Genomic DNA, 24,941 nt, shown 5'->3' on the forward strand with positions numbered 1-24,941 from the left:
CACCCAAGATAGAATCTCAGCTCCATCTACTTCTTACTTGTATGACCTGGGCATGGTATGTAACATTTTCTGAGCCAGTTTCTTCATCTGAAAATAAAGATAACAATCATACTTACCACTTAGAATAACAACACATTGTGAGGACTGAATGTGATAATCTATATAAAACATTTGGCCCCATATAGCCCTAAGAAAGAAAAAAGCATCTTCTGAGAGCCTGAAATTGGCCTGGCTCTATCAGTTGGCCCCAGCTGTTGTTAGGAGCTGCCCGGGCACTCACAGCCAGGCCACACTATTCTTTTGTTGAACCTAAACCATATCACAGCACACCAACATCAGACAAGAACACTCAGGAACCCTGAAGGATCATGACCAAAACAAGACCACTCTGTAATCGTGTCTCTGAAGTATGACAAATTCAAGAAGATTGTCCAAACCACAAAATGACCGAATACCTCCCTAACCTGGCTAATATGAGTGACTGCTGCTTCTTTACCAATTACACCATTAGCTTCCCTTCTTTCTTCTACTTTCTAGATAAGAGTGATTAAAATACCTAATCACAGAATTTGTCAAGTGTTCAGATGAGCTGAAGAGAGAACTCAGCTCCCAGGTGTCAGAGGAGCCAATCAAAGCAACAATGAGCCAAAATGAATGCAAAAGTGAAGCCCGTAATCACTTACTGTGATTGCATAAGCAAGAGTCTAAACCTGGTGAAAGCACAGACTCCCCCTGTTCCATTACCCCCATGGAATGGCATGACTGGTTGAGGGTCATCTCACTGTTGAGGGGGTCCCAAACAAAAGACTCCTGCAGATTTATGGAACTGGGGGTGGGGATGGGGGCAGCCTTAGGAGTGGAAAACTACTGAGTACTGACTCAGAGAGGTGACGTTTCCCATGAAGGAGACCTCCAAGTGGAAACACCTGAGCTAGGAATGCAGCAGTGCATTAGAATGCCTGGCTAGGGAGGGCTGTTGTTGACTGCAATTCCCTTCAGAGACTGCAGTGCATTGAATGGGAGCATCAAGTCTGGTGTGGAGAGGGCAGGTTTCCCTGTGAAGCCTGCCAGGTAAAGCCTTTGTAACTGGCGTATAATCAGGCCTAAAAAAAAATCACACATAGGTTTTTAACCAGGAGCTGGACTCCTCAGAATTATCCCCATTTCTTGACAGCAAAGCTCCACTGTCCCCAGATCACCTAATAAAGCCCAATGCTTACCACAGTGCCTGACACATAATAGAAAACTGATAAACATTAATTGGATAACTGAATTTATTAAAGTTCAACGGCATAAAGAGGCAAGTTAAATTTTAGACTGTAGCCAAGGAGAAAAGAACTGACAAAGTATGGTAATGTAGGAGAAATTCTAGGGTAGTAAATCTTAAAGAATAGAGAGGGAAAAGATTAAATGGATGGACTAAGTTATGTTTCTCACTTGGAATGCTTCTTAAAAATCTCAGTTTCAGAGTCCTACAACCAATAAACAGACTCAAACTCTGGAGGAAGAGAGTTATAGGACACAGGAGTCTGTATTTTAAATAATTTCTTCCAGATAATTCTTATATACACAAACATTTGAAAATAACTGAGCTGCTTAAAGGGATATAAAATACAGGGACAAATTTTGCATTTAGCTCTGTAATTTTGACTTAGCAGATGCCATCATCGTCAATAAACAGCCATTGAGCTCTGTTCTCATAACCTTCATACTACTCCTACAGCCAACCACCAATGTGAGAAACACTGAAACAGAAAAGTCTTTCCACTGTAAACTGAGAAGTGACTGGAAATCTTTGAAAACGGGGCACCGGAAGCAGTTTGGTATCTTAGGAATAGTTCTTCCTAGAAAGAGGCTAAATGAAATGGTTATTATAGTTTTAGAAGTTCAGCTTTCTAAAAATTAAGTTTTTTTCAGAATAACTTCATCAACCAAATAGTTTCTTCTCAACTGTCCCATATCTCACTGAAACATTCAAAACTACTTAGTGCAATTTCCAATTTATAACCATATTTAAAATGTGTTCCAATGTTTATTCCTTAATTCTTTTAAGTCAGATTAGTTTTAAAGAGTAGAAAGTAACCCTTATAAATTTTTACTTTCCTTTCTCTTGAATGAATTTATTCCTGTGTATTTAAATTTTTAGCACCATTTCAGAATCACTGATGTACTTTATAACTCACATTTTCTTTTGAAAAACAATTTTCTTAATATTTCCCAGGACAACCTTTGTTCCATTCTGCTATTCCTCCCCTTGTTCCCTTCATCCCTGTGTAGTTCTGCCACGCACTTATACATGAAGTCCAGTATTAAGAATTGTTCCCTTGTGGTTGGTCTACTAGGTTCTTTTCTCCAGAAAAATGGGGATAAATTGCTAATAAGCTAGTTTAAAAAAAATGTATTTGTAGGAAAATCCAGAAATGACACAGTTTACTTTTTCTAATTTGTTCCATTTGTTCTTAATCATTACCAAAACGTTTGGTGACAGAAGCATTTCTCCATATTTCTTATAAGTTTGTTTCTCCCAAAATCAGTAAAATTTTTAACCAAATAATTTTCTAGTTTGACTGCAGCCAAACAGTTTCTTTCCAAGTCTCCCAATTGTTTAGTTACCATTCAAAAGCACTAATTCTTTAGCTCTTAACCTAAGGACTGTCCTTAGTTTGTCTCCAATTTAGAAAGTTACATTCTGGTTTTGAAATCAATTGTTTGCAAGCTAAAGACAGTGCTTTAAGAAAAAGAAGAAAAAAAGCCTGAAAAACAAACAAACCTTAGAAAACAAGTCAATTGTATTCACTCACAGCTTGTTTAGAAAAACAGATATAGTACTTTGTTTCTTGCAATTTGTGACCCAGCACAAGTTAACTTAATCCATTTCTGCCTTGTTTCCTCACCTGCAAAATGGAAATAAAGTACCCCCTCACAAGATTGGCCCTAAGATTAATAATGATAACTTCTAGGTGTTGGCATTAACTTTATTCTTTGCATTATCTAAGGAAAGAGATATTTCTGAAAAAGTGAATAAAAGTAATATTCACTTCAGATAAATATAAAGTGATCTTTGGCGCAGCCAAGCACAAGAAATTCCTCTGGGAAATTAATTTTACATTCATTTGGCGTCAGATAAATCTGGGTTGGAAATGGTTTTCCTTTTTCGGAGAAAGTTACGATTGTAGTACTTAACCCCTCTTTCGGTCGATTTCCTCCCCTACAAAACCTGGATAATACCACTTACGTCAAAAGGTTGTAAAACTTAAATGAGGAAATGCATGTGATGCATCTACCAGCGGTTTAAGAATTTAGAGCTCAATAAATGATAATCACAGTAACCTGGTCATTAATTTAAAAAACATTTAAAGTTCCCTCACTACTAGGGATGCATAAAAGTTAATAACCCTCAGTCTTAGAAGAGTATAGAGCGTAATACCCAGAAAAACTTCCGAACTACTTTTACTAGGAACCAGCCTCGCAGTCTTCATTACTCCACCGGAGCCTTAACCTTACAACAATCAGCAGGTTCGCTCATGCGCAGTTACGCCCCCAAGCCCAGCCTCTTGCTCAACTCCGCGCCAAAGGTGACAACATGTGCGCCTGCGCTGTGACCCAGACCTGGCGCATGCGCTGGGTGGGACAGGTCGCATTGAAAACTATGGCGTGGGTACAGGCGGAGTCTGCAGTGGAAGAGTTGATGCCCCGGCTGTTGCCAGTGGAGCCCTGCGACTTGACAGACAGTTTTGATCCCAACGTACCTCCGAGGACTCCCCAAGAATACCTAAGGCGGGTCCAGTGAGTGATTTGACCCTGTGCGGGTGGGCTGGTTGTCCTTCCGCCCCTGGGCACAGCGCCCAGTGCCCCGCTTGACCCTTAAGTGTGATAAAGCCCCACCTCTGTTCCCGTCCCCCATCCACTGTCGGAACAGCATTCCTTGATTACGTCTTTGCGTGAGCGAGTTTCTATGAGTTTAATTTTGTTAAACCTGATTACTTGTGACAATATAGGTGCTCTTAGATTTCTTCCACATAAGAAATTTTGCTTTCAGTCAACATAATTTCAGAAATACATTGTTTAGTACCTCGATTGCAATTCTGAACTTTTTTTCTGATTTTATAATGAACCATAGAAGTGGATCGCTTGCTTTACTACACATGAACAATAGTAATCACGTTTTTGTACTTATTTCTTATTTGTAGGATCGAAGCAGCTCACTGTCCAGATGTTGTGGTAGCTCAAATTGACCCAAAGAAGTTGAAAAGGAAGCAAAGTGTGAATGTTTCTGTGAGTTTTATTACCCGTCAGGGGATTTTTTTTCCCTCCCACAAATTAAAAGACCAAGGCTCTCCTATAGTGTCAGACAGTTATCAGTTACGATGTAGGTAAGATTTGACTACTCCGTACTAAGTTGTACTTTTCCCCCCAAACGGACAGCTGGCATTTACTGCCTCCAGAGAGGCTTTCAGTAACCCTGGCATTCGTGGAGATTTGCTCATAATACTTCAGGAACATGATCCAATCCTGAAGGAGTCTTTCAATAGGTTACTTATGCTATCCTTTACTTTTAAGGTACCTTTTTCCAGTTCATAATTGTTATCAGGCTGATCTTTAATCTTAGTGTAGTTTGCATGTTTTGAATTGGACTGGGTTTTGTTTTTAAAAAAACAGAAACCCAAATATCACACTTTTCTACCTACTTGCCCACTGTGAACCTTTTCATTCATTTATTTATCCAACACATATTTTACTAAACAACAATATTGTGCCAGGCACTAGGAATACAACAGAGGATGAGACAGAAAATGTCCCTACCCTTGTAGAGTTTACATTCTCCTGAGGAAGACAGTAAAAAAAAACCAAATTAATTACATACTGCGACCATTGTTGTGAAAAAAAGTAACATATAATGACCAATAAGTAACTGGGAGAACTACTTTAGATAGAGTAGCCACAGAAGGTCTGTTTTAGGAGGTGCTATTTAACCAAAGGTAGGAGAGCAGCAGTTTTTAAATTGTGGTAATTCCTTTTTCTTTTATGTTTTAAGTAATTCCTTTATCTGATGTTTATAATCAGGAGATTTAAATTCAGACACTGTAACGTTTCATATAATTCCTTTTCAGAAGTTTTTAGTTGATGGAAGATGATATCTTGTATACCTGGCTTTTAAAAAGTGACCACATTGGGCTTCCCTGGTGGCGCAGTGGTTGAGAGTCCGCCTGCCGATGCAGGGGACACAGGTTCGTGCCCCGGTCCGGGAAGATCCCACATGCCGCGGAGCGGCTGGACCCGTGAGCCATGGCCGCTGAGCCTGTGCGTCCGGAGCCTGTGCTCCGCAGCGGGAGAGGCCACAACAGTGAGAGGCCCGCGTACCGAAAAAAAAAAAAAAAAAAAGTGACCACATTAAGTTTTATTTCAAGGCAGTATGTGATCAGTTGTGACCTCTGTGCTGTTTTGGAAGGTAGAAGTAGCCCTTATAAAGTCAAGCATCTGAAATTATTTGAGTACATTCTGCTCATACCAAAATTCTTTATTTGGTTTATATCTCTCTTTGTTTCAAACTGTTTTGCTATTATATTCAGTAGAAAGGTAGGACTAGATTATATCTTCGAGTCTCATGTCATGTGGATTTCTTAGAAACTCCAACTATAAACCATTCCAGATTGCTTTTACTAAAGTGACTATATAAGAGTCTTTTCCTAATGTTTTAAACTCAGACGTAAATAGTAAAGTGAGTTGCCTCCTTTTTTACATCTGCAAAAAATACTGTCTTTCTTGTATCGTCTTATTTGCTTTATTATTCACTTTTCATCTTGATTCTGCTTTTACTTTGCAGAGGTATGAGATTCTAGTTATAACACTAACATTGATTCTAACATTTATGAACTGATCTCTAGCTTTCAGGATGCCAACCTGCTCCTGAAGGATATTCCCCCACTCTTCAGTGGCAACAGCAGCAAGTGGCACAGTTTTCAACTGTTCGGCAGGTAGGTGTACTTTAATCATTTAATCAAATTAAACCCCTCCCTCCCTCGGACTTACTTCTGTTCTTAGGCTGTAGTTGGAAAAATTGGGGTTTCTAGTGTATAAAGATAAGAATATTCATGAATCAATTACCAAATTATTATAATCATTAGACATAATACAGTTGAACATATTTTCCAAGTTTTAGAATTGTTAGAATGTTGTGCAGCAATTGTTTTCTTTTGAGTTATCCATTCTTTGAAGATCATTTGTCTACCTTATCTTCCTTTAGAGTGTGAACAGACATAGAAGTCACTGGAAATCACAGCAGTTGGATAGTAATGTGACCATGGTATGTAAGTTTCTCTGTTTAGATTGTACAGTGTATAACTAATATAGTCCATATTTACTTCCAGTTCTTAAAGATTCACTTGTTTAATCCATATTATTTTCATTCTCTCCCATCTATCATTAATAGTAACAGTTCCATTATCTTAATAGCCTGAAAAGGATAGAGTCAGTAAGGCAAGTTATTTTTATGACAGTTTTAAGCTACATCTTGAGAGACTTTGGATTGGTCTTTACAAGTTTTTAAAGGTTCTTCTAGACATTTGCTTTTTGGGAAATTGAATGCATTTTTGGCATTTACAAAAAGATTGAATAAAGGCTTGTTGGGATTTTCCTCACGAGGTAATGGTGCCAGTATCAGTGAGTGACATTTTAGTAAAGCTGGTCATGCTTACTGGAAAGTAGTATTTCTTACTTTATCCTAGATATAATTTTAAGCTTTTTAGTAAATATGCTATATGTGGACTACTGGATAAAAAAGGGTGTTGGGGAAGAGGTGGATACATTGTTCCAGGACAATCCTTTTTTTTTTTTTTTTTTTTTTTTTCTGGTACGCGGGCCTCTCACTGTTGTGGCCTCTCCCATTGCGGAGCACAGGCTCTGGACGCGCAGGCCCAGCGACCATGGCTCACGGGCCCAGCCGCTCTGCGGCATGTGGGATCTTCCCGGACTGGGGCACGAACCCGTGTCCCCTGCATCAGCAGGTAGATTCTGAACCACTGCGCAACCAGGGAAGCCCCAGGACAGTCCTTTTAACCTTTTAGGGAGTCTTAGTTTTCCTGAGAATCAAATGAAAGGTATTTATTTTCAGAGGGAAAAAATGTACCTATGCATACAATTTTGCTCACAGTTTCAGGTGGTTCATAGATTTCAGATTTTAGAAGCTTCTTCTAGGCAGTGCTTCCTGACATCTTTTACGCGATGACACATTGGGATAAATGGAGGAGGCTGCTCCCATAGCCTAAACTACCAGCTGAAAGCTAAGAGATTCAGTGTAACCTCTCTATATGCTTCTGTATACCAGTTGGAAGCTCTGCTCTAGGAAAAGTGTGGTAGACACTAACATCACTTGCCCAAGATCATTTAACTCATAAAAGGTATAACTGAGATTCAGACTGAACTTTGTCTGACTCTAAAGCCTTTCACTGTGCTGTGAGGCCTCCTAGTAAGAAGAGAGAGAGGGCAGTAGGTAGGTAGATAATATTTTTTCTTGCTCAGTCTAAGGACTTTTGGGTACATACTTACTAATTCAAAAAGAAGCTCATTAGTAACATTATGACAAAATAATTTTGTCAAGAAAGAAATGACTGAACATAATTGATTCAATAAATGAAGATCATCCATCAAAACAGTAGACTATTACATAGCAATAACATATGTTCATCATGGCAGATGTAAACATTATGTAAATAATAAAATGAATTTTTAAAGCATGCTCTGATAGCAACTATGTAAATATGAACATTGATTGATCAATTGATCCAATCATTTATTAAGCACCCACAATATTTAATAATTAGGATTTTCAATGCTACCTGGAGCAGAAACAGTCTCTGACCAGTGGAGTGATGGGAAAAGATGAATTGTTCCAGGACAATGGGTTTTTATGTTTTAGGGGTCTCATATTCATTCTGAGAATCTAATGAAAGTGGTTTATCCTCGGGGTGGGGGAAAAGCTGCACATATATGTAAAATAATTTGCAAGGTGATGTGCCCAGATAAACCTATTGTTCTGTTAACTGAATCACTTTGCTGTACACCTGAAACTAACACAATATTGTAAATTAACTATACTTAAATAAATAAATAAATACATTTTTTAGGAAAAAGAATTTTTAATTGTTCTGTTAAGGTAGCCATATTGAACTGAATGGTCCTACTTTTTTTCATCTGACAATGTAGAATAAATCTACTCGTTCTTTAATTGGACAGCCCTTTCAGTATGTGGGGTATGTAATCATGTCTCCTTCCACGGGATGAACATCCTTCATTCTTATAAGCATTCTTAGTGTATTTTTTTTCCATACCAATTTCCATCTTTATCACCCTCCTTTGAACACATTCTTGCTTGTCAGTGTTCATTAAAGTATGATCCAAACTAAACATGTCCCATCTATGGTGTGACCACTTGGGTGCTGTATTGGTTCGCTAGGGCTGCCATAACAAAACACCACAGACTGGGTGGCTTAACAAACAGTAATTTATTTTCTCACTGCTTTGTGGGCTAGAAGTCTAAGATCAAGGTGTCAGTGGGTCTCTCTCAAGGCCTCTCTCTTTGGCTTGCAGGTGGCTGTCTCCTTGCTGTGCCCTCACGTGGTCTTCTGTATGCACGCCCATCCCTGATGTCTCTGTGTCCAGACTTCCTCTTCTTACAGGGATGCTGGCCAGATTGGCTTCGGACCCACCCTAACCACCTCATTTTAACTTAATCTCTGCTATAAAGGCCCAGTCTCCTAATAATCCCATTCTGGAGATTAGGGCTTCAACGTACAGATTTTGGGGGCACACGGTTCAGTCCATAACAGGCACTATATCTTTGTGTTGAGGTGGTGGGAATATGGAGGAATCCTCACTTCTTTTTTCACTGCTCAGTATAAAAAAAATATACATAGGAGTAAGTAAGTTGTTTTCTCTTTTCTTTTAGCCAAAATCTGAAGATGAAGAAGGCTGGAAAAAATTTTGTCTGGGTGAGAGGTTATATGCTGAAGGGGCTGTTGGACCAGCTGCAAGTGAAAGTCCTGGAATCGATTATGTACAAGTAGGTGATAATGTGGCTAAACAAACAGAAAAAGGTCATAATTTTGGTTCATGTTTTAGTATAAAGACTCAGCAAACTACAACCTGGGGCAAATCGAGTCTGCAGATTTTTTTTGTATAGTCATGAGCTAAACATAAAAACATAATGGTTTTTATGTTTTTAAAAGGTTGTTAAAAATAAATAAATAAATAATATGTGACTGAGACAGTGTGTACCCTGCAAAGCCTAAAATACTTTCTGGCTCTCTACAGAAAATATTTGCCAGTATTTTCTCTTAGTTTATTGTATTTTTGACTTAAAAATTGGCAGCCTAGTTTCTAAAACAATGCATGTTTTAGCTGTTTAATAATTTTGTGAGTTAGGATTTTTTTTTTTTAATGATTAGACGTGGGTCAAACAATGAGTTATGAGTAGTCAGGGAAACAAAGGAAAACATATGACACAATTAGGTATTTAAAAATGCTTAGTAAATTGCATATTCTGGAGGTAAAATGCTGAGGGTATATTTAAATTTCACATGGCTTTATTTTAATCATAAATTATGTGGCCAGCTGCTTCTTGTCCTTCAGGATTCACCTGCCCTCAAGTTTGCAGATGTTCTTATGGAACCCACTGCACACATCTGCATTACTGGTAACTCCCTATACTATGTTGTTCTGTTCTGTTGAGTAGGTATTTATTGTTTTCTATGTGGTGCTACGTTGTGTTTTTCCCATTTAAAATTAGTTTATCCTGCAAATGTAAAACCTCCAAAAATCACTAAAAAAGACCAAGACCCCAGTTTAAAAAAAAAAAGGCAATGGATATAAAGAGACATCTCACAAGAAGGAAATACAAATTGTTCTTATATGAGAAGATTCCCAAACTCACTTATAATAAAAATATTGCTTGTAACTCCACTGAGCTGGCATTTTTCAGATAACATACTGGTAAAGAAAGTTTGACACACTGTATTAACAAGGGCTGGGAAAACGGGTCCTCTTACACATGGTGGTGGGAGTGTAAACAGATTCAGATCTCTGAGGGAGCTAATTTAACACTATTTCTTATACAATATATGTTCTTTTGTATAATATCCCTAACGTATGTTACATTTCCAAATGTTTCAATTTTACAAAGAATTAATATATATTTATTTAGTTTGTTATTACAAAATACATACAAGTGAAATATATACCACATGAAAGAACCATTTAAGGACACAAGAGTTTAATGCATGTCCTCTTAAATTTCTCACAGGTCAGTACTGTTTTCATAATCAAGGCTCCCAACATTAAACTCCAAAGTACTTTTTAATTGAAGCAGATTAGGTTTGAAAGAACTCATTCAAGTGCCCTTAATTCCTGAAAATGTTAGCTTTAGCTAAAGATTTTAAGTGTGTACAACATATTAATATCATAGTATCATTTTTTTCAATTTCATGCTTTAACATCCTAATTACTAAAATCATTATTTTAAAATTTACATATTCAAATATCAAGACATTATTTTCTTGGGCATTACCAACATAATAGTTCATGGAATGTTTTATTGTAATGGACAATGAAAGAATTTACTTTTATCTATTTTTTGTTTTTAAAAAACAGGGTGTTGAGAAATTCACCAGTTTGAAAAAATGTACCCCCTGCCTCCATAATACCATTTAGTAAATTTCAGTCTCATTTTTCTTTCAGATTGGTTTTCCTCCCTTGCTTAGTATTGTTAGCAGAATGAATCAGGTAAAATCTAATAAGAATTTATGCATTCTTTTGTTTGCAATGTTTGTTAAGGTATTTGAATACATTTACTGAATATTTACAGTATGCAAGACCCTGTCCTAAACTCTTTAACAGTTCTTATTTAATCTTCACTACAACCCTATATGGGAAATTATTATTAATATCCTTTTTTAAATAGAGGAGGAAACAAAATTGGAGATTAAGTTACTTGCAGTTGGTTTTTCAGCAAGTTTTAATGGCAACACTAGAATTCAATCCCAGGTTGATCTAATTTCAGGACTCATGCTCTTGATCATGGTGCTAAAATATTCACATGTATACATTTCAGTTATAAGTCTTAGATTCTGGGGTTTGAAATAAATACTAAGGTTAGATTGCTATTTCTAGTTCCAGATGTCCTACACACTTCATTAAGAATGAAATTTGAATTTCTTGGATCAAAAGGGGAGAAATATGGATTTTGGTTCTTCAGTCTTTCAGAACTAGGAACTCTGTTATCCATTTAAAGAGCAAATAAAAACTTTGATTATTTTGCATTCACATAGCATTGGGTACCCTTGGAAGATAACAGTCATACTCTGTTGTAAATCATACACTGGCTGACAGTTTTACTTACTTGATCATTTACACTAAGGTACTGTAGTAGTTATACTAAATTTGTTGAGAGTGATTTTTGTAAGTGTCCATCTATATTTGCGTAAGCCCGCGAATATTTTCAACAGTTTGATAATTCTATCTATATAGCTTAAAACTGATCTTTCTCTAGCTAACTTAGTCTTTAGATTTGTACTCTGCTTTAATGAAAATAAGCTGAAGGTATTTATGCAAAGGTTTTTTTTTAAGAGTATATGGAATTTTTTTTTAAGTAGTTCCGAACTAAATTAGTAGTTACAAACTAAATCCTAGGATTTAAACCAAGGTATTGATAATTGAAAGTATATAAGAATATTTGTCTACAAAGCCTCTTCTCACTGAGTGTGCCATCTAATCAAATTACTAAATAGAGTCACAGGTTTCTCTGGAAGCCTAAAGAATGAGGCCATTTTAAACATAAGAGTTGCTTTCTAACTGAACTTAATGAAACTCAGGTTGAACTTGTTAGTGTTGTATTACTAATACTGTTCTTTCATCTCTTTCCCCCCTCCTTTTTAGGCAACAGTAACTAGTGTCTTGGAATATCTGAGTAATTGGTTTGGAGAAAGAGACTTTACTCCAGAATTGGTAATACTGCATTTTTTTCTTTTCATAATGCAGACAAAATTTATATACTTATATATAAGATATGGCTTTACATTATTTATATATATGTCATATACATACAACTATATGTGTAATGCAAGCAATGGTTGTTTGCAGTAAAATAAGGAAATTACACTAGAATGTAAATCAACATACTACTTCCTTCATTGAGATAGTCTTGCATTGGGGAAAAAAAGTCAACTAAATAGTTGATTTATATCCTGGGAGAAGCTGCTTATCTTGTCACAGATCAGTAACAAACAGACTGGCCAGTCTGCAGACCCCATTTCAAATAACACTGACCTAAAGAACTTTGAAATGCATTTTCTAAAATGGCTTTGAAATCCAGTTCACAAAAGCATATCAGAAATACCAATAATGGCAAATATACGTGCCAGGCATTGTTCTAAGGATTTTATATATAATAACTCCTTGAATCCTTTGATAACCTATGAGCTATTATTTCCATTTTACAGATGAGGAAACTGGAGCACATGGGAATTCAGTAACTTGCTTGAGGTCACACCGATTATAGCTGGCAGAACTGAGACTCATGCCCTGGCAGTCAGGCTATACTCTCAACAACTGTGCTGTATTACCCCTCTATTTTATTGCTTTACACTCACAGCTTACTTTTCCCCTTCAAAATTGGGTAAATTTGGTAGACATTATATAAATGAATTACCCACTTAATCCTCTAATAAGAAATTTTATTATCCTTTGGAGTTATAATTTAAAAAACAAATATTTTTCACAATTGAGGATATTTGCAAAAGAGTGTATCTGAGGCTCCAAAACTTCCTGTCAAAATAGATGATATAATATTTGCCCTCCAGAAGCTTATAGTCTGCTGGGAGAGACAGATAAAGCAACATTACAGTACAGTGTATAAGTTTCCCAGCCTGCTATTCAGCCAGGTGGCTTAGATAAGTCTCTTCCATAAGTGTAATGATTATATTCTTTATCACTGGATTTTCATTTTTTATTTTTATATTTTCATTCTTTTAAATCTCTACCATATAACATGTAATTTTGAAGGGGAAAAAAATCCATGCTTAAATCACTGTTTCAATTGAGTGGTCAGACATGTCTTTTACATAGTTGTTACTAATGTATATATTCTGTTTTTTTAGCTCACATTTCACATATATATTTCTATATGATAATGTAATTCACATAATTGCCGTTGTCTAAATGTCTGTGGTTTACTTTGATTCTCATTATTGACCATTTGGATTCTTCCTTATATTTTACAATCATGACTAAATTATAAACATTTGTACTGATTTTCTTTTTTATTATTTCTCAGGATATTTCTAGAATAGAATTATTGGATCAAGGTTTTGTAAACTTTTGTTACATCCTGCTTGCTTTACAGAAGAATTGAACCCGTATATAATGACATCAGCAATGGATCCTTAAATTTCTCTTCCCTACAACCCTACTTTAAGTTGAACCTTATGAAATTACCCTTTTTGTAGGTTAAAAACATTTGATTTTCAACAATTCCATATGGTTCAAGCTATCACTTTATAATTTGTTTTGGTTTTTCAAATTTAGTAAATATGTAGTAGTACTTCAAAGTAAATATAATTTATGTTTCTTTCGTTATCAGTGAAGCAAAACTTTTTCCATGGGTTTATATATTAGCTACATCTTCAATAGATAACTTGGCTCATATTCTTAGGCTACTTTTTCATTGGAATCTAGATATTGAGCTTTAAATTCTATATCAGTTCTTCCTGTCTGATAGCAGCGACCTTTTAGCAGTATTATTTATCTGACGTATTTTCCTTCTCTTCCTTTAGTCTTTATTTTTTTAACTCTATTGTAAGATTTTTGGAACTTTCTTTTTTTAGCTTTTAAAGATTACCCACTCAAGAGGTGATAATTTTGGCTTTTCCTGTTAATTTAATGAAAATGTATTACCGAAAAGTGTGGCTATATTTGCCAGAGGAACCATTAAAGTGTTTCTGAACCAGTGATAGCTGATTTACTAAATTTTAATCTGATTAATCCTTTGAGTTTTATTTTGAGTAATCTGTCTTTTAAATCAACAGTGTTCAATTCCTCTAAGTAACCATACCATTAGAACTCTAGTACTGAGAATACCAATGTTTAAAAAAAAACCTTGTGTCACAGGAAGTTTGCTTATCATAAACTAGCAAAAAGAAAAAGGGACCTTTTAATTATTTCTTGGGATTACTTGTCTAATATTTTTTGAGAAATACCACCTTATTTTGCCGACTAAGTGTGATGTTATTAAAGAAGGTTTTCAGCTATTTAGTTTTGCTTTTATTTTTTAGTATTGTCACAGTGTGCTCACTGACTTTGAGAAAAGGAATCTTTTGGTATAGATACATCTTAGACATCAGTAGAGATTTAGGCACCTTCTCAGTGTAGAGGCCATTTGAATACCTGAATGCCAGCTTTATATTGTAAATTTATCCCAGAAAGTTTGAGTCAAGTTTAAATGTATACCAGCTTTTTTCGTGTAGAAGAGAGTCCCACTCACTCTTTATAAAAGAAACCTGGATGTGAATCTTTTTTTTAATGTTATTTTATTTTTTTTATTAATTTTTATTGGAGTATAGTTGCTTTACAATATTGTGTTAGTTTTTTGGATTTCCTTCCCATTTACGTCACCACAGAGCATTGAGTAGAGTTCCCTGTGCTATACAGTAGGTTCTCATTATCTGTTTTATACATAGTATCAATAGTATATATATATATATATATATATATATATATATATATATATATATATATGTCAATCCCAATCTTCCAATTTATCCCACCCACCCCCAGATGTCAATCTTTTTGTTTAAGAAAAAGTCTTATTGATTTAGGGTTGCTTGAGGAGCTAACTTAGTGTGTTACACAAATTGCTATTTAAACTTTGTTCTAATATTCTTCAGGTTTCCCCTAAAGTGATGTGTTGCTCAGAATAAACTCAGTCATATATACTGCTGGTGGAAACATAATTTGATATGACCTTTCTGAGGTACAATTCAGTGATTATAAGTTAAATTTATGGTGCAGTTTGCTTACTTATTACTTTTTAAAATTCTATATAGGGAAGATGGCTTTATGCTTTATTGGCTTGTCTTGAAAAACCTTTATTACCGGAGGCTCATTCACTGATTCGGCAGCTTGCAAGAAGGTGCTCTGAAGTGAGGCTTTTAGTGGTAAGTTCAAACTTAATATTTCAAATCAGAAGCACTCACCAATTTATGTGGTGGTAAAGAACGATTTCACTGAAACAGGAAAACATGGAGTATTTGATTAGTCAGGATTAGATTTAGTTACATAATAGAAGAGTCCAAAATAACAGTAGCTTAAATAAAATGTAAGTGCTTTTCTCAGACAAAGGGAGTCTGAAGGTAGGCAGATTAGATCTAAGGTGGCAGCGCCCCAGGCCTTTGAGTTCTGCCACATGTGACTTCCATCCGCAAGCTCACCTCATAATCCAGGATGGCTGCTGGAGCTTCAGCCATTTTATTTCACTATAGGAAGCTGGAAGGAAGAGAAGAAGGTCATCCCCTCCAAAGAGCCTTCCCAGAGGTTCTACAAACACATCTGGCCAAAATAGCTCATTGGCCAGAATTTAGTCACATGGCCATAAGGAACTATGGGAAATGTTTAGTTGGGTGACAGTGTGCCCAGCTAAAAATGAGATTCATTTGCTAAATAATAAGGGGAGTCAAGAAGCCAGAGTGGTCAACTAACAGTCTGGCATAATAATTGTTTTGAATTTCTCCAATCAGACCCTTCCTCTAACTCATACCTGCAGCATTACAATATAAATTAATTTGATGCCAGACTAAGTCCACTTCTGATTTTTTTTTATTCCTTTTTACTCCTCCACAAAATGTATACTTGTTCATTGACTACTCCAAAATATTTTCATTAAATATCCATGATATGGCACAAACTAACTTATATGGCCTGTACTCTGAGCAAAATGTACTTGTCACTCATTAAATATTCCCTAAGCTGTGTTCCTAGACTTTACTCCCTCTCCAGAAGTGCCTTTTCACTCTCTTCTAATCTGCATCTATATACCATTTACTTTTCACAGTCTGGCTCATATCCTATCACTTTCTGTGATACTTTCCCTAATCCTCACAATTAAAAATAATCTCTTCAATGATCTGTTTTTCCAGTATGCTTTGTATCTTTTTTATGACACTTAACATATTTTTCCTTTAATTAAAGCTGATATGGATATTTCCTCTTCTGTGCTATCAGCAGGAAGTATGTCTTATTCATCTTGTTAAGTTCTTGGCATATAAAGGAATTGAATATGCTGACATCATTGGAGTGTGTCCCAAGTTTGAATAATGTATGACATGTCTGTTATAACATTACTCAGTGAGTTATTGTGACTATTCCTTGAAATGTATAAAAATAAATTTCATACTCTGTAAGACTACCTTCCATGTGTCTTAGGTCTGTCATTTTAACAGATATTTAAAGTGAACTTTATAAAATGTATAGTTCATGAACTACTTCCATCGTAATTGAGAACTCTGTTCTGGAATATTTTCTTTGAAGTATTTTTATATAATTTTTTTCCCTTCGTGCCCAGTTAGGACACAGGGTTTTTTTGCTCCTTTACTTGGAACCAGGAAGAAGATCTCTCCCAAGTTACCCTCCTTAGAGCCCTCAACTCTTATTTCTTTTCAGGACCTATTCAGGACCTTTCTTTAAAAGATGATCTTAGATGTTTCCCAAGGAATCATTAACTCTACAGTTTCTCCTTTTTCTTTGACATTTTCTATTTCCCTGTGATTATTTCTATCCTCTAATAAAATGCTCATGTTTTCCATCTTGAAACTTGTTTCAAAAATATTAAGGGATAACAGACTACATTTTAAACTTTTTCTTTTTCTTTTTTTTAGGACAGCAAAGATGATGAGAGGGTTCCTGCTTTGAATTTGTTAATCTGCTTGGTTAGCAGGTAAGTAATCCTTGGCTTCTTGCTTTATGATAGCATTATTAATGGTGGTAGAGAGTATTGTTTCCATTTTACAATGAGGAAGTTGAGGTATAAGGAAACAGTATTGTGTTTTCACAATTCCCTTTATTTCTGGTTTTTTTCTATAAATAATGCTGCATTGAAGATCCTTGTACATACAGCTCTATATTTTCCAAAGGATAAATTCCTAGAAATAAGTTAAAGGGCTTGCATGTACTTCTTTTTTTTTTTTTTAATTTTTATTTATTTATTCATTTTTGGCTGTGTTGGGTCTTCATTGCTGCACGAGGGCTTTCTCTAGTTGCGGCAAGGGGGGGCTACTCTTTGTTGTGGAGCATGGGCTCTAGGCGCACGGGCTTCAGTAGTTGCGGCACACGGGCTCAGTTGTTGTCGCTTGCGGGCTCTAGAGCGCAGGCTCAGTAGTTGTGGCACATGGGCCTAGTTGCTCCACCACATGTGGGATCCTCCAAGAACAGAGCTCGAACCCGTGTGCCCTGCATTGGCAGGCAGATTCTTAACCACTGTGCCACCAGGGAAGTCCCAAGGGCTTGCATGTATTTCTAAAACCGATATATTTATTGCCAGTTTGCCTTCCAGAAAGATCATACCACTCTGTTCCCACTAAAGTGTCAATGAGAGTGCCCGTTTCCTGTTCAGCACTAGGCGTTTTCAGTTGATATAAATATTTCCATTCTGATAATAAAAATACAAATTATTTTTATTTGCTTTTGTGTGATTATCAGTAAGGGTAGAATATGTTTTATTGTAGTTTTTTTTAATTGCTACTGTCCTTTGTTCATTTTCAGTCAGGGCATGTTTTTATTTAGTATACATTTGATTTTATTGCTTACATTAAAATTTCACCTGGAATTTATTTGAAAATATCTTCATATTCTAAATTCTTGTGTGTGTGTGTATATATACACACACATTTATTTTAGGTCTCTTTCTGGACTTTATATTTTTCTTCATGGGTCAGTGTTTTTATTCCAATACCAATAACCTTTCAAAGCTTTATAGTATTTTTAATATAGGGAGGGTAAGTAATCCTATGTTCATTTTTCCCTCCCCCAGACAAGATACTTTTTTTAGAGTGTACACACATTCAGCATGTAATTTCTTTCTTTTTTTTTCTTAAACACCATTATTGGGGTATAATTGCTTTACAATGGTGTGTTAGTTTCTGCTTTATAACAAAGTGAATCAGTTATACATATACATATGTTCACATATCTCTTCCCTCTTGCATCTCCCTCCCTCCCACCCTCCCTATCCCACCTCTCCAGGCGGTCACAAAGCACCGAGCCGATATCCCTGTGCCATGTGGCTGCTTCCCACTAGCTATCTGCCTTACATTTGTTAGTGTATATATGTCCATGACTTTCTCTCGCCCTGTCACAGTTCACCCTTCCCCCTCCCCATATCCTCAAGTCCGTTCTCCAGTAGGTCTGTGTCTTTATTCCTGTCTTACCCCTAGGTTCTTCATGACATTTTTTTTTCTTAAATTCCATATATATGTGTTAGCATACAGTATTTGTCTTTTTCTTTCTGACTTACTTCACTCTGTATGACAGACTCTAGGTCTACCCACCTCATTACAAATAGCTCAATTTTGTTTCTTTTTATGGCTGAGTAATATTCCATTGTATATATGTGCCACATCTTCTTTATCCATTCATCTGATGATGGGCACTTAGGTTGTTTCCATCTCCGGGCTATTGTAAATAAAGCTGCAATGAACATTTTGGTACATGACTCTTTTTAAATTTTGTTTTTCTCAGGGTAAATGCCCAGTAGTGGGATTGCTGGGTCATATGGTAGTTCTATTTGTAGTTTTTTAAGGAACCTCCATACTGTTCTCCATAGTGGCTGAACCAATTCACATTCCCACCAGCAGTGCAAGAGGGTTCCCTTTTCTCCACACCCTCTCCAGCATTTATTGTTTCTAGATTTTTTGATGATGGCCATTCTGACTGGTGTGAGATGATATCTCATTGTAGTTTTGATTTGCATTTCTCTAATGATTAATGATGTTGAGCATTCTTTCATGTGTTTGTTGGCAGTCTGTATATCTTCTTTGGAGAAATGTCTATTTAGGTCTTCTGCCCATTTTTGGATGGGGTTGTTTGCTTTTTTGTTATTGAGCTGCATGAGCTGCTTGTAAATTTTGGAGATTAATCCTTTGTCAGTTGCTTCATTTGCAAATATTTTCTCCCATTCTGAGGGTTGTCTTTTGGTCTTGCTTATGATTTCCTTTACTGTGCAAAAGCTTTGAAGTTTCATTAGGTCCCATTTGTTTATTTTTGTTTTTATTTCCATTTCTCTAGGAGGTGGGTCAGAAAGGATCTTGCTGTGATTATGTCATAGAGTATTCTGCCTATGTTTTCCTCTAAGAGTTTGATAGTTTCTAGCCTTACATTTAGGTCTTTAATCCATTTTGAGCTTATTTTTGTGTATGGTGTTAGGGAGTGATCTAATCTCATAATTTTACATGTACCTGTCCAGTTTTCCCAGCACCACTTATTGAAGAGGCTGTCCTTTCTCCACTGTACATTCCTGCCACCTTTATCAAAGATAAGGTGACCATATGTGTGTGGGTTTATCTCTGGGCTTTCTATCCTGTTCCATTGATCTATCTTTCTGTTTTTGTGCCAGTACCATACTGTCTTGATTACTGTAGCTTTGTAGTATAGTCTGAAGTCAGGGAGCCTGATTCCTCCAGCTCCGTTTTTCGTTCTTAAGATTGCTTTGGCTATTCGGGGTCTTTTGTGTTTCCAGAAAAATTGTGAAATTTTTTGTTCTAGTTCTGTGAAAAATGCCAGTGGTAGTTTGATAGGGATTGCATTGAATCTGTAGATTGCTTTGGGTAGTAGAGTCATTTTCACAATGTTGATTCTTCCCATCCAAGAACATGGTATATCTCTCCATCTATTTGTGTCATCTTTAATTTCTTTCATCACTATCTCATAATTTTCTGCATACAGGTCTTTTGTCTCCTTAGGTAGGTTTATTCCTAGATATTTTATTCTTTTTGTTGCAGTGGTAAATGGGAGTGTTTTCTTGATTTCACATTCAGATTTTTCATCATTAGTATATAGGAATGCCAGAGATTTCTGTGCATTAATTTTGTATTCTGCTACTTTACCAAATTCATTGATTAGCTCTAGTAGTTTTCTGGTAGCATCTTTAGGATTCTCTATGTATAGTATCATGTCATCTGCAAACAGTGACAGCTTTACTTCTTCTTTTTCGATTTGTATTCCTTTTATTTCCTTTTCTTCTCTGAGTGCTGTGGCTAAAACTTCCAAAACTATGTTGAATAAGAGTGGTGAGAGTGGGAAACCTTGTCTTGTTCCTGATCTTAGTGGAAATGCTTTCAGTTTTTCACCATTGAGGATGATGTTGGCTGTGGGCTTGTCATATATGCCCTGTATTATGTTGAGGAAAGTTCCTTCTGTGCCTACTTTCTGCAGGGTTTTTATCATAAATGGGTGTTGAATTTTGTCAAAAGCTTTCTCTGCATCTATTGAGATGATCATATGGTTTTTCTCCTTCAGTTTGTTAATATGGTTTATCACATTGATAGATTTGTGTATATTGAAGAATCGTTGCATTCCTGGAATAAACCCCACTTGATCATGGTGTATGATCCTTTTAATGTGCTGTTGGATTCTGTTTGCTAGTATTTTGTTGAGGATTTTTGCATCTATGTTCATCAGTGATATTGGCCTGTAGTTTTCTTTCTTTGTGACATCCTTGTCTGGTTTTGGTATCAAGGTGATGGTGGCCTCGTAGAAGGAATTTGGGAGTGTTCCTCCCTCTGCTGTATTTTGGAAGAGTTTGAGAAGGATAGGTGTTAGCTCTTCTCTAAATGTTTGATAGAATTTGCCTGTGAAGCCATCTGGTCCTGGGCTTTTGTTTGTTGGAAGATTTTTAATCACAGTTTCAATTTCAGTGCTTGTGATTGGTCTGTTCATATTTTCTATTTCTTCCTGATTCAGTCTTGGCAGGTTGTGCATTTCTAAGAATTTGTCCATATTTTCCAGATTGTCCATTTTATTGGCATAGAGTTGCTTGTATCTCTCATGATCTTTTTTATTTCTGCAGTGTCAGTTGTTACTTCTCCTTTTTCATTTCTAATTCTGTTGATTTGAGTCTTCTCCCTTTTTTTCTTGATGAGTCTGGCTAGTGGTTTATCTATTTTGTTTATCCTCTCAAAGAACCAGCTTTTAGTTTTATTGATCTTTGCTATTGTTTCCTTCATTTCTTTTTCATTTATTTCTGATCTGATTTTTATGATTTGTTTCCTTCTGCTAGCTTTGGGTTTTTTTTGTTCTTCTTTCTCTAATTGCTTAGGTACAAGGTTAGGTTGTTTATTCGAGATATTTCCTGCTTCTTAAGGTGGGCTTGTATTGCTATAAACTTCCCCCTTAGAACTGCTTTTCAGCATGTAATTTCTTTGTCTACAGTAATTATGCTAATGATGATAAATAACACTTACTTGGCAATTTGTGCCAGGCATTTTTCTTAGTGCTTCAAAATAGGAACTCATTTAATCCTTAGAAGGTAGGTACTATTATCAGTTTACAGATGAGGAAACCATGGCAGAGGGAGGTTAAATTACTTTCTTACCATCACAGAACTAGTAAATGGCAGAGCTAAGATCCAAACTCCAGAACTAAGCCCTTAACTATGCTGATCACAAACAAAATTAATACCTACCTCACCTGTTGGTAGTAAGAATTAAATGAGAGGATGCCCTAGGCACAAATATACTGTATCTCTAATTCTTAAACCAACTCAGGGTTTTTTTTCCTTTACATATGGGACACCAGTTCATAAAGATTAAGTATCGATAATTGATGGTTCAGTAAGCTAGTACTTAATGGAACCAGAAACTTAAATATATCATCTGACTGATATTTTATAATATACAATTATGAGAGAAGAAATGTCCAAGTGTATTGGGTCATGATTTTTTTTTTTTCCCCTCAGAAAGTTAGGTAAAAATGGAAAAATTCTAGGACAGAAAAGTTCTAGGACAGTTCTATAGACTTCACTTAGGAAAACTTATAGAAGGTTATAGCAAGCTTGGAAAAAAGATAACATAGGCCTCGACTCTTTGCAGTAACAGCTTCAATGTAAGTATCTGTCATTGTTATGACAGAAAACCCAAGAGGGTGTTTTACTGTTGGTTTTGTTTGTTTGGGTATCTTTAAGGCAAGAACTGCTAATTCATAGAAATACCTCGTTATGTGAGTGGGATCCCATTCAAAAAGGATCCAGTAACTGTTAGCTGCCTTAATTGTTTTACCAATGGTAATTATTTTTTAAAGCTTCTTATTATGGAGTTGTTTAAACCATAAAAATGTTGTAGAGTAAACCCCCAAGATAAATCCATAACCCAGCTTCAACTGTTTTGTGATTGTATTTTAAACAAATCTCGGACATGTCATTTCTCCTGTTTTAGTGTATCTAACTGATAAGGGCTTTTAAAACACATGACTGTAGTATTTGTATCACAAATTTATTGAATAACTAATAAATTTCAGAATAACTCCATAGTATTGTCTGATGTCCAGTCCATGTTTCATGTTCCCTAATTGTCCCAAGAATGTCTTTTTACATTCGAATTGTTCAAATCAGGATCCAAGTGCAATGCACTCATTACATTTGTCTAGTATGTCTCTTAAGTATCCCCATCAACCTCTTGGGTTTTTCTTGCCATTTTCTTGTTGAAGAAACCGTGTCCTTTGACTTGTAAAATTTCCCACATTTTGGTTTTGACAGCTAACTTCATGATGGTATTTAATGGTTCATCTATCCTCCATACTGGTAGGTAGGTCTAGAGGCTTGATTATATGTAATGTGTATGTTTGTTTGTTTGACAAGACTATGTGTGCTACTGTGTCACATCAGGAAGCATATAATGTCTAGTTGTCCCACTTTTAGTGGTGATAAAGTTGACCATCGCATTCAGGTAAAGGGATATTGCAGTCAATATTCTTTTTGATGCTCAAATTGTTCCATCTTTGGACAGTGGGAGCCCCTCAGATCAATTCCTATGCTTTTTGTTATATAACCTTAGTGGTCTTTTTTATTTTACGGCTTTCTTCCTTTCTAGTATGCCAAAATGACTCAGATGTATCTTGGACACTTGGCTCCAGATCTGGAATCAGTCTTTTCTTTTCTCCTGGGAGTGCTGGTTCCTGTTTTAAAGTAGAAAATGGTGTCTAGCGTCCACAATTTGGACATTAGGGAAGCTAGTTGTTATTCATTTGGTCATTGCATTTAGACTGAACAGAGCTAGGAAGTTATGTAGTTTTTAGAAAGAGAAAAATAAAATCATGAGTTCAAATTAATATTTCAGTTCTAAGTTAAGACTACTTGATTTTTTTTTTTTTTGGCGGTACACGGGCCTCTCACTGTTGTGACCTCTCCTGTTGCGGAGCACAGGCTCCGGACGCGCAGGCTCAGTGGCCATGGCTCATGGGCCTAGCCACTCCATGGCTCATGGGCCTAGCCACTCCATGGCTCATGGGCCTAGCCACTCCACGGCATGTGGGATCTTCCTGGGCTGGGGCACAAACCTGTGTCCCCTGCATCGGCAGGCGGACTCTGAACCACTGCGCCACCAGGGAAGCCCGACTACTTGATTTTTATTTAATGTTTTATTTCTGTTCTTCTATGCTCAAAATTCTGGTTTCTAATAATATTAACATAATTTTTGGCTTTATCCTGTAATAGTCACATAATAGTTTCAGAATAATACTAACAATATTACTGATAATAAAACTATTGAAATCAGTTTAAGAATTCTTTTTTTTCTTGGTTGCTTTACAATGTTGTGTTAGTTTCTATTGTACAACAAAATGAATCGGCTATATGTGTGTGTGTGTGTATATATATATATATATATATATATATATATATATATATATATCTCCCCTCTTTTTTTTGGATTTCCTTTCCATTTAGGTCACCACAGAGCACTGAGTAGAGTTCCCTGTGCTATACAGTAGGTTCTCATTAGTTATCTATTTTATACATAGTATCAATAGTGTATATATATGAATCCCAATCTCCCAGTTCATCCCACCCCCCTTTCCCCCTTGGTATCCATACGTTTGTTCTCTACGTCTGTGTCTCTATTTCTGCTTTGTAAATAAGATCATCTATACCCATTTTTTCAGATTCCACATATATGCATCAATATATGATATTTGTTTTTCTGACTTCACTCTGTACACTTAAAAAATTCTTTGCAGTTCTGTTTGTCACTGGTATGTCTCACTAGGGATATCAGAACATCATGTTTAAGATCACTTGAAATTATTCTCCTCTGTGTGGTTATGCCACCAACCTAGTATAGGAGAAGGTTCATTTGGTCATTTTCTGTTTTTATTTAATCTTTTATAATTTCATAAAATATTTACATTGTTCCAAAGTTAAAATTATAATTCAAGGTACATTTTGGAGCGTTTTAGAATCCACCTTTATCCTCTGTAGCATCTTTTCTCCCTTCTGTAGTTATCCATTTTATTGTTAATTTTTGATTTATCCTTCCATTCACTGTTCCTTTAAAAAATATAAGCAAATATATATAAATATATCTGCATTTCTGCACATGCTTACAAAACATAACATACTAAGCATTCCATTCTGTACCTTGTTTCTTCACTTAATAGATCCTGGAAGTCACATGGTAGCAGTGCAGATATTTCCCTCATTTTTTTTTTTGTTTTTTATAAAAGCCTCATAGTCTTCCACTGTGTAGATGTATCCTAGTTCATTCAGTCAGTCCATTTATTGATGAATATTTGGGTTGTTTGTGGTCTTTTACTATTACAAGTAGTGCTACAGTTAATATTGTTAAGTATACATTAATTTTTTTTTAATTGGAGTATAGTTGATTTACAATGTTGTGTTAGTTTCTGGTGTACAA

The 24,941-nt window shown here is 35.9% G+C and overlaps 1 protein-coding gene across 2 annotated transcripts in view; it reads left to right on the forward strand.

Annotated features, from left to right (window-relative positions):
• Window positions 1-3,600: 3,600 nt before the first annotated feature.
• The window catches only part of GEMIN2 (gem nuclear organelle associated protein 2), a 29,782-nt gene continuing 8,441 nt past the window's right edge, over window positions 3,601-24,941 (forward strand). The window contains exons 1-9 of one of the 2 annotated variants that reach the window (XM_032624831.1): window positions 3,601-3,786; window positions 4,191-4,275; window positions 5,886-5,975; window positions 6,245-6,304; window positions 8,945-9,058; window positions 10,732-10,776; window positions 11,929-11,997; window positions 15,093-15,203; window positions 16,920-16,978. In XM_032624831.1, the coding sequence (XP_032480722.1) occupies window positions 3,617-3,786; window positions 4,191-4,275; window positions 5,886-5,975; window positions 6,245-6,304; window positions 8,945-9,058; window positions 10,732-10,776; window positions 11,929-11,997; window positions 15,093-15,203; window positions 16,920-16,978 (803 nt within the window). In that variant the 5' untranslated portion in view covers window positions 3,601-3,616. The remainder of the gene's footprint in view (window positions 3,787-4,190; window positions 4,276-5,885; window positions 5,976-6,244; window positions 6,305-8,944; window positions 9,059-10,731; window positions 10,777-11,928; window positions 11,998-15,092; window positions 15,204-16,919; window positions 16,979-24,941) is intronic. The other variant, XM_032624832.1, reaches the window with a different exon arrangement.

Source organism: Phocoena sinus, chromosome 2, assembly GCF_008692025.1.
Source record: "Phocoena sinus isolate mPhoSin1 chromosome 2, mPhoSin1.pri, whole genome shotgun sequence".
Classification (NCBI taxonomy): domain Eukaryota; kingdom Metazoa; phylum Chordata; class Mammalia; order Artiodactyla; family Phocoenidae; genus Phocoena; species Phocoena sinus.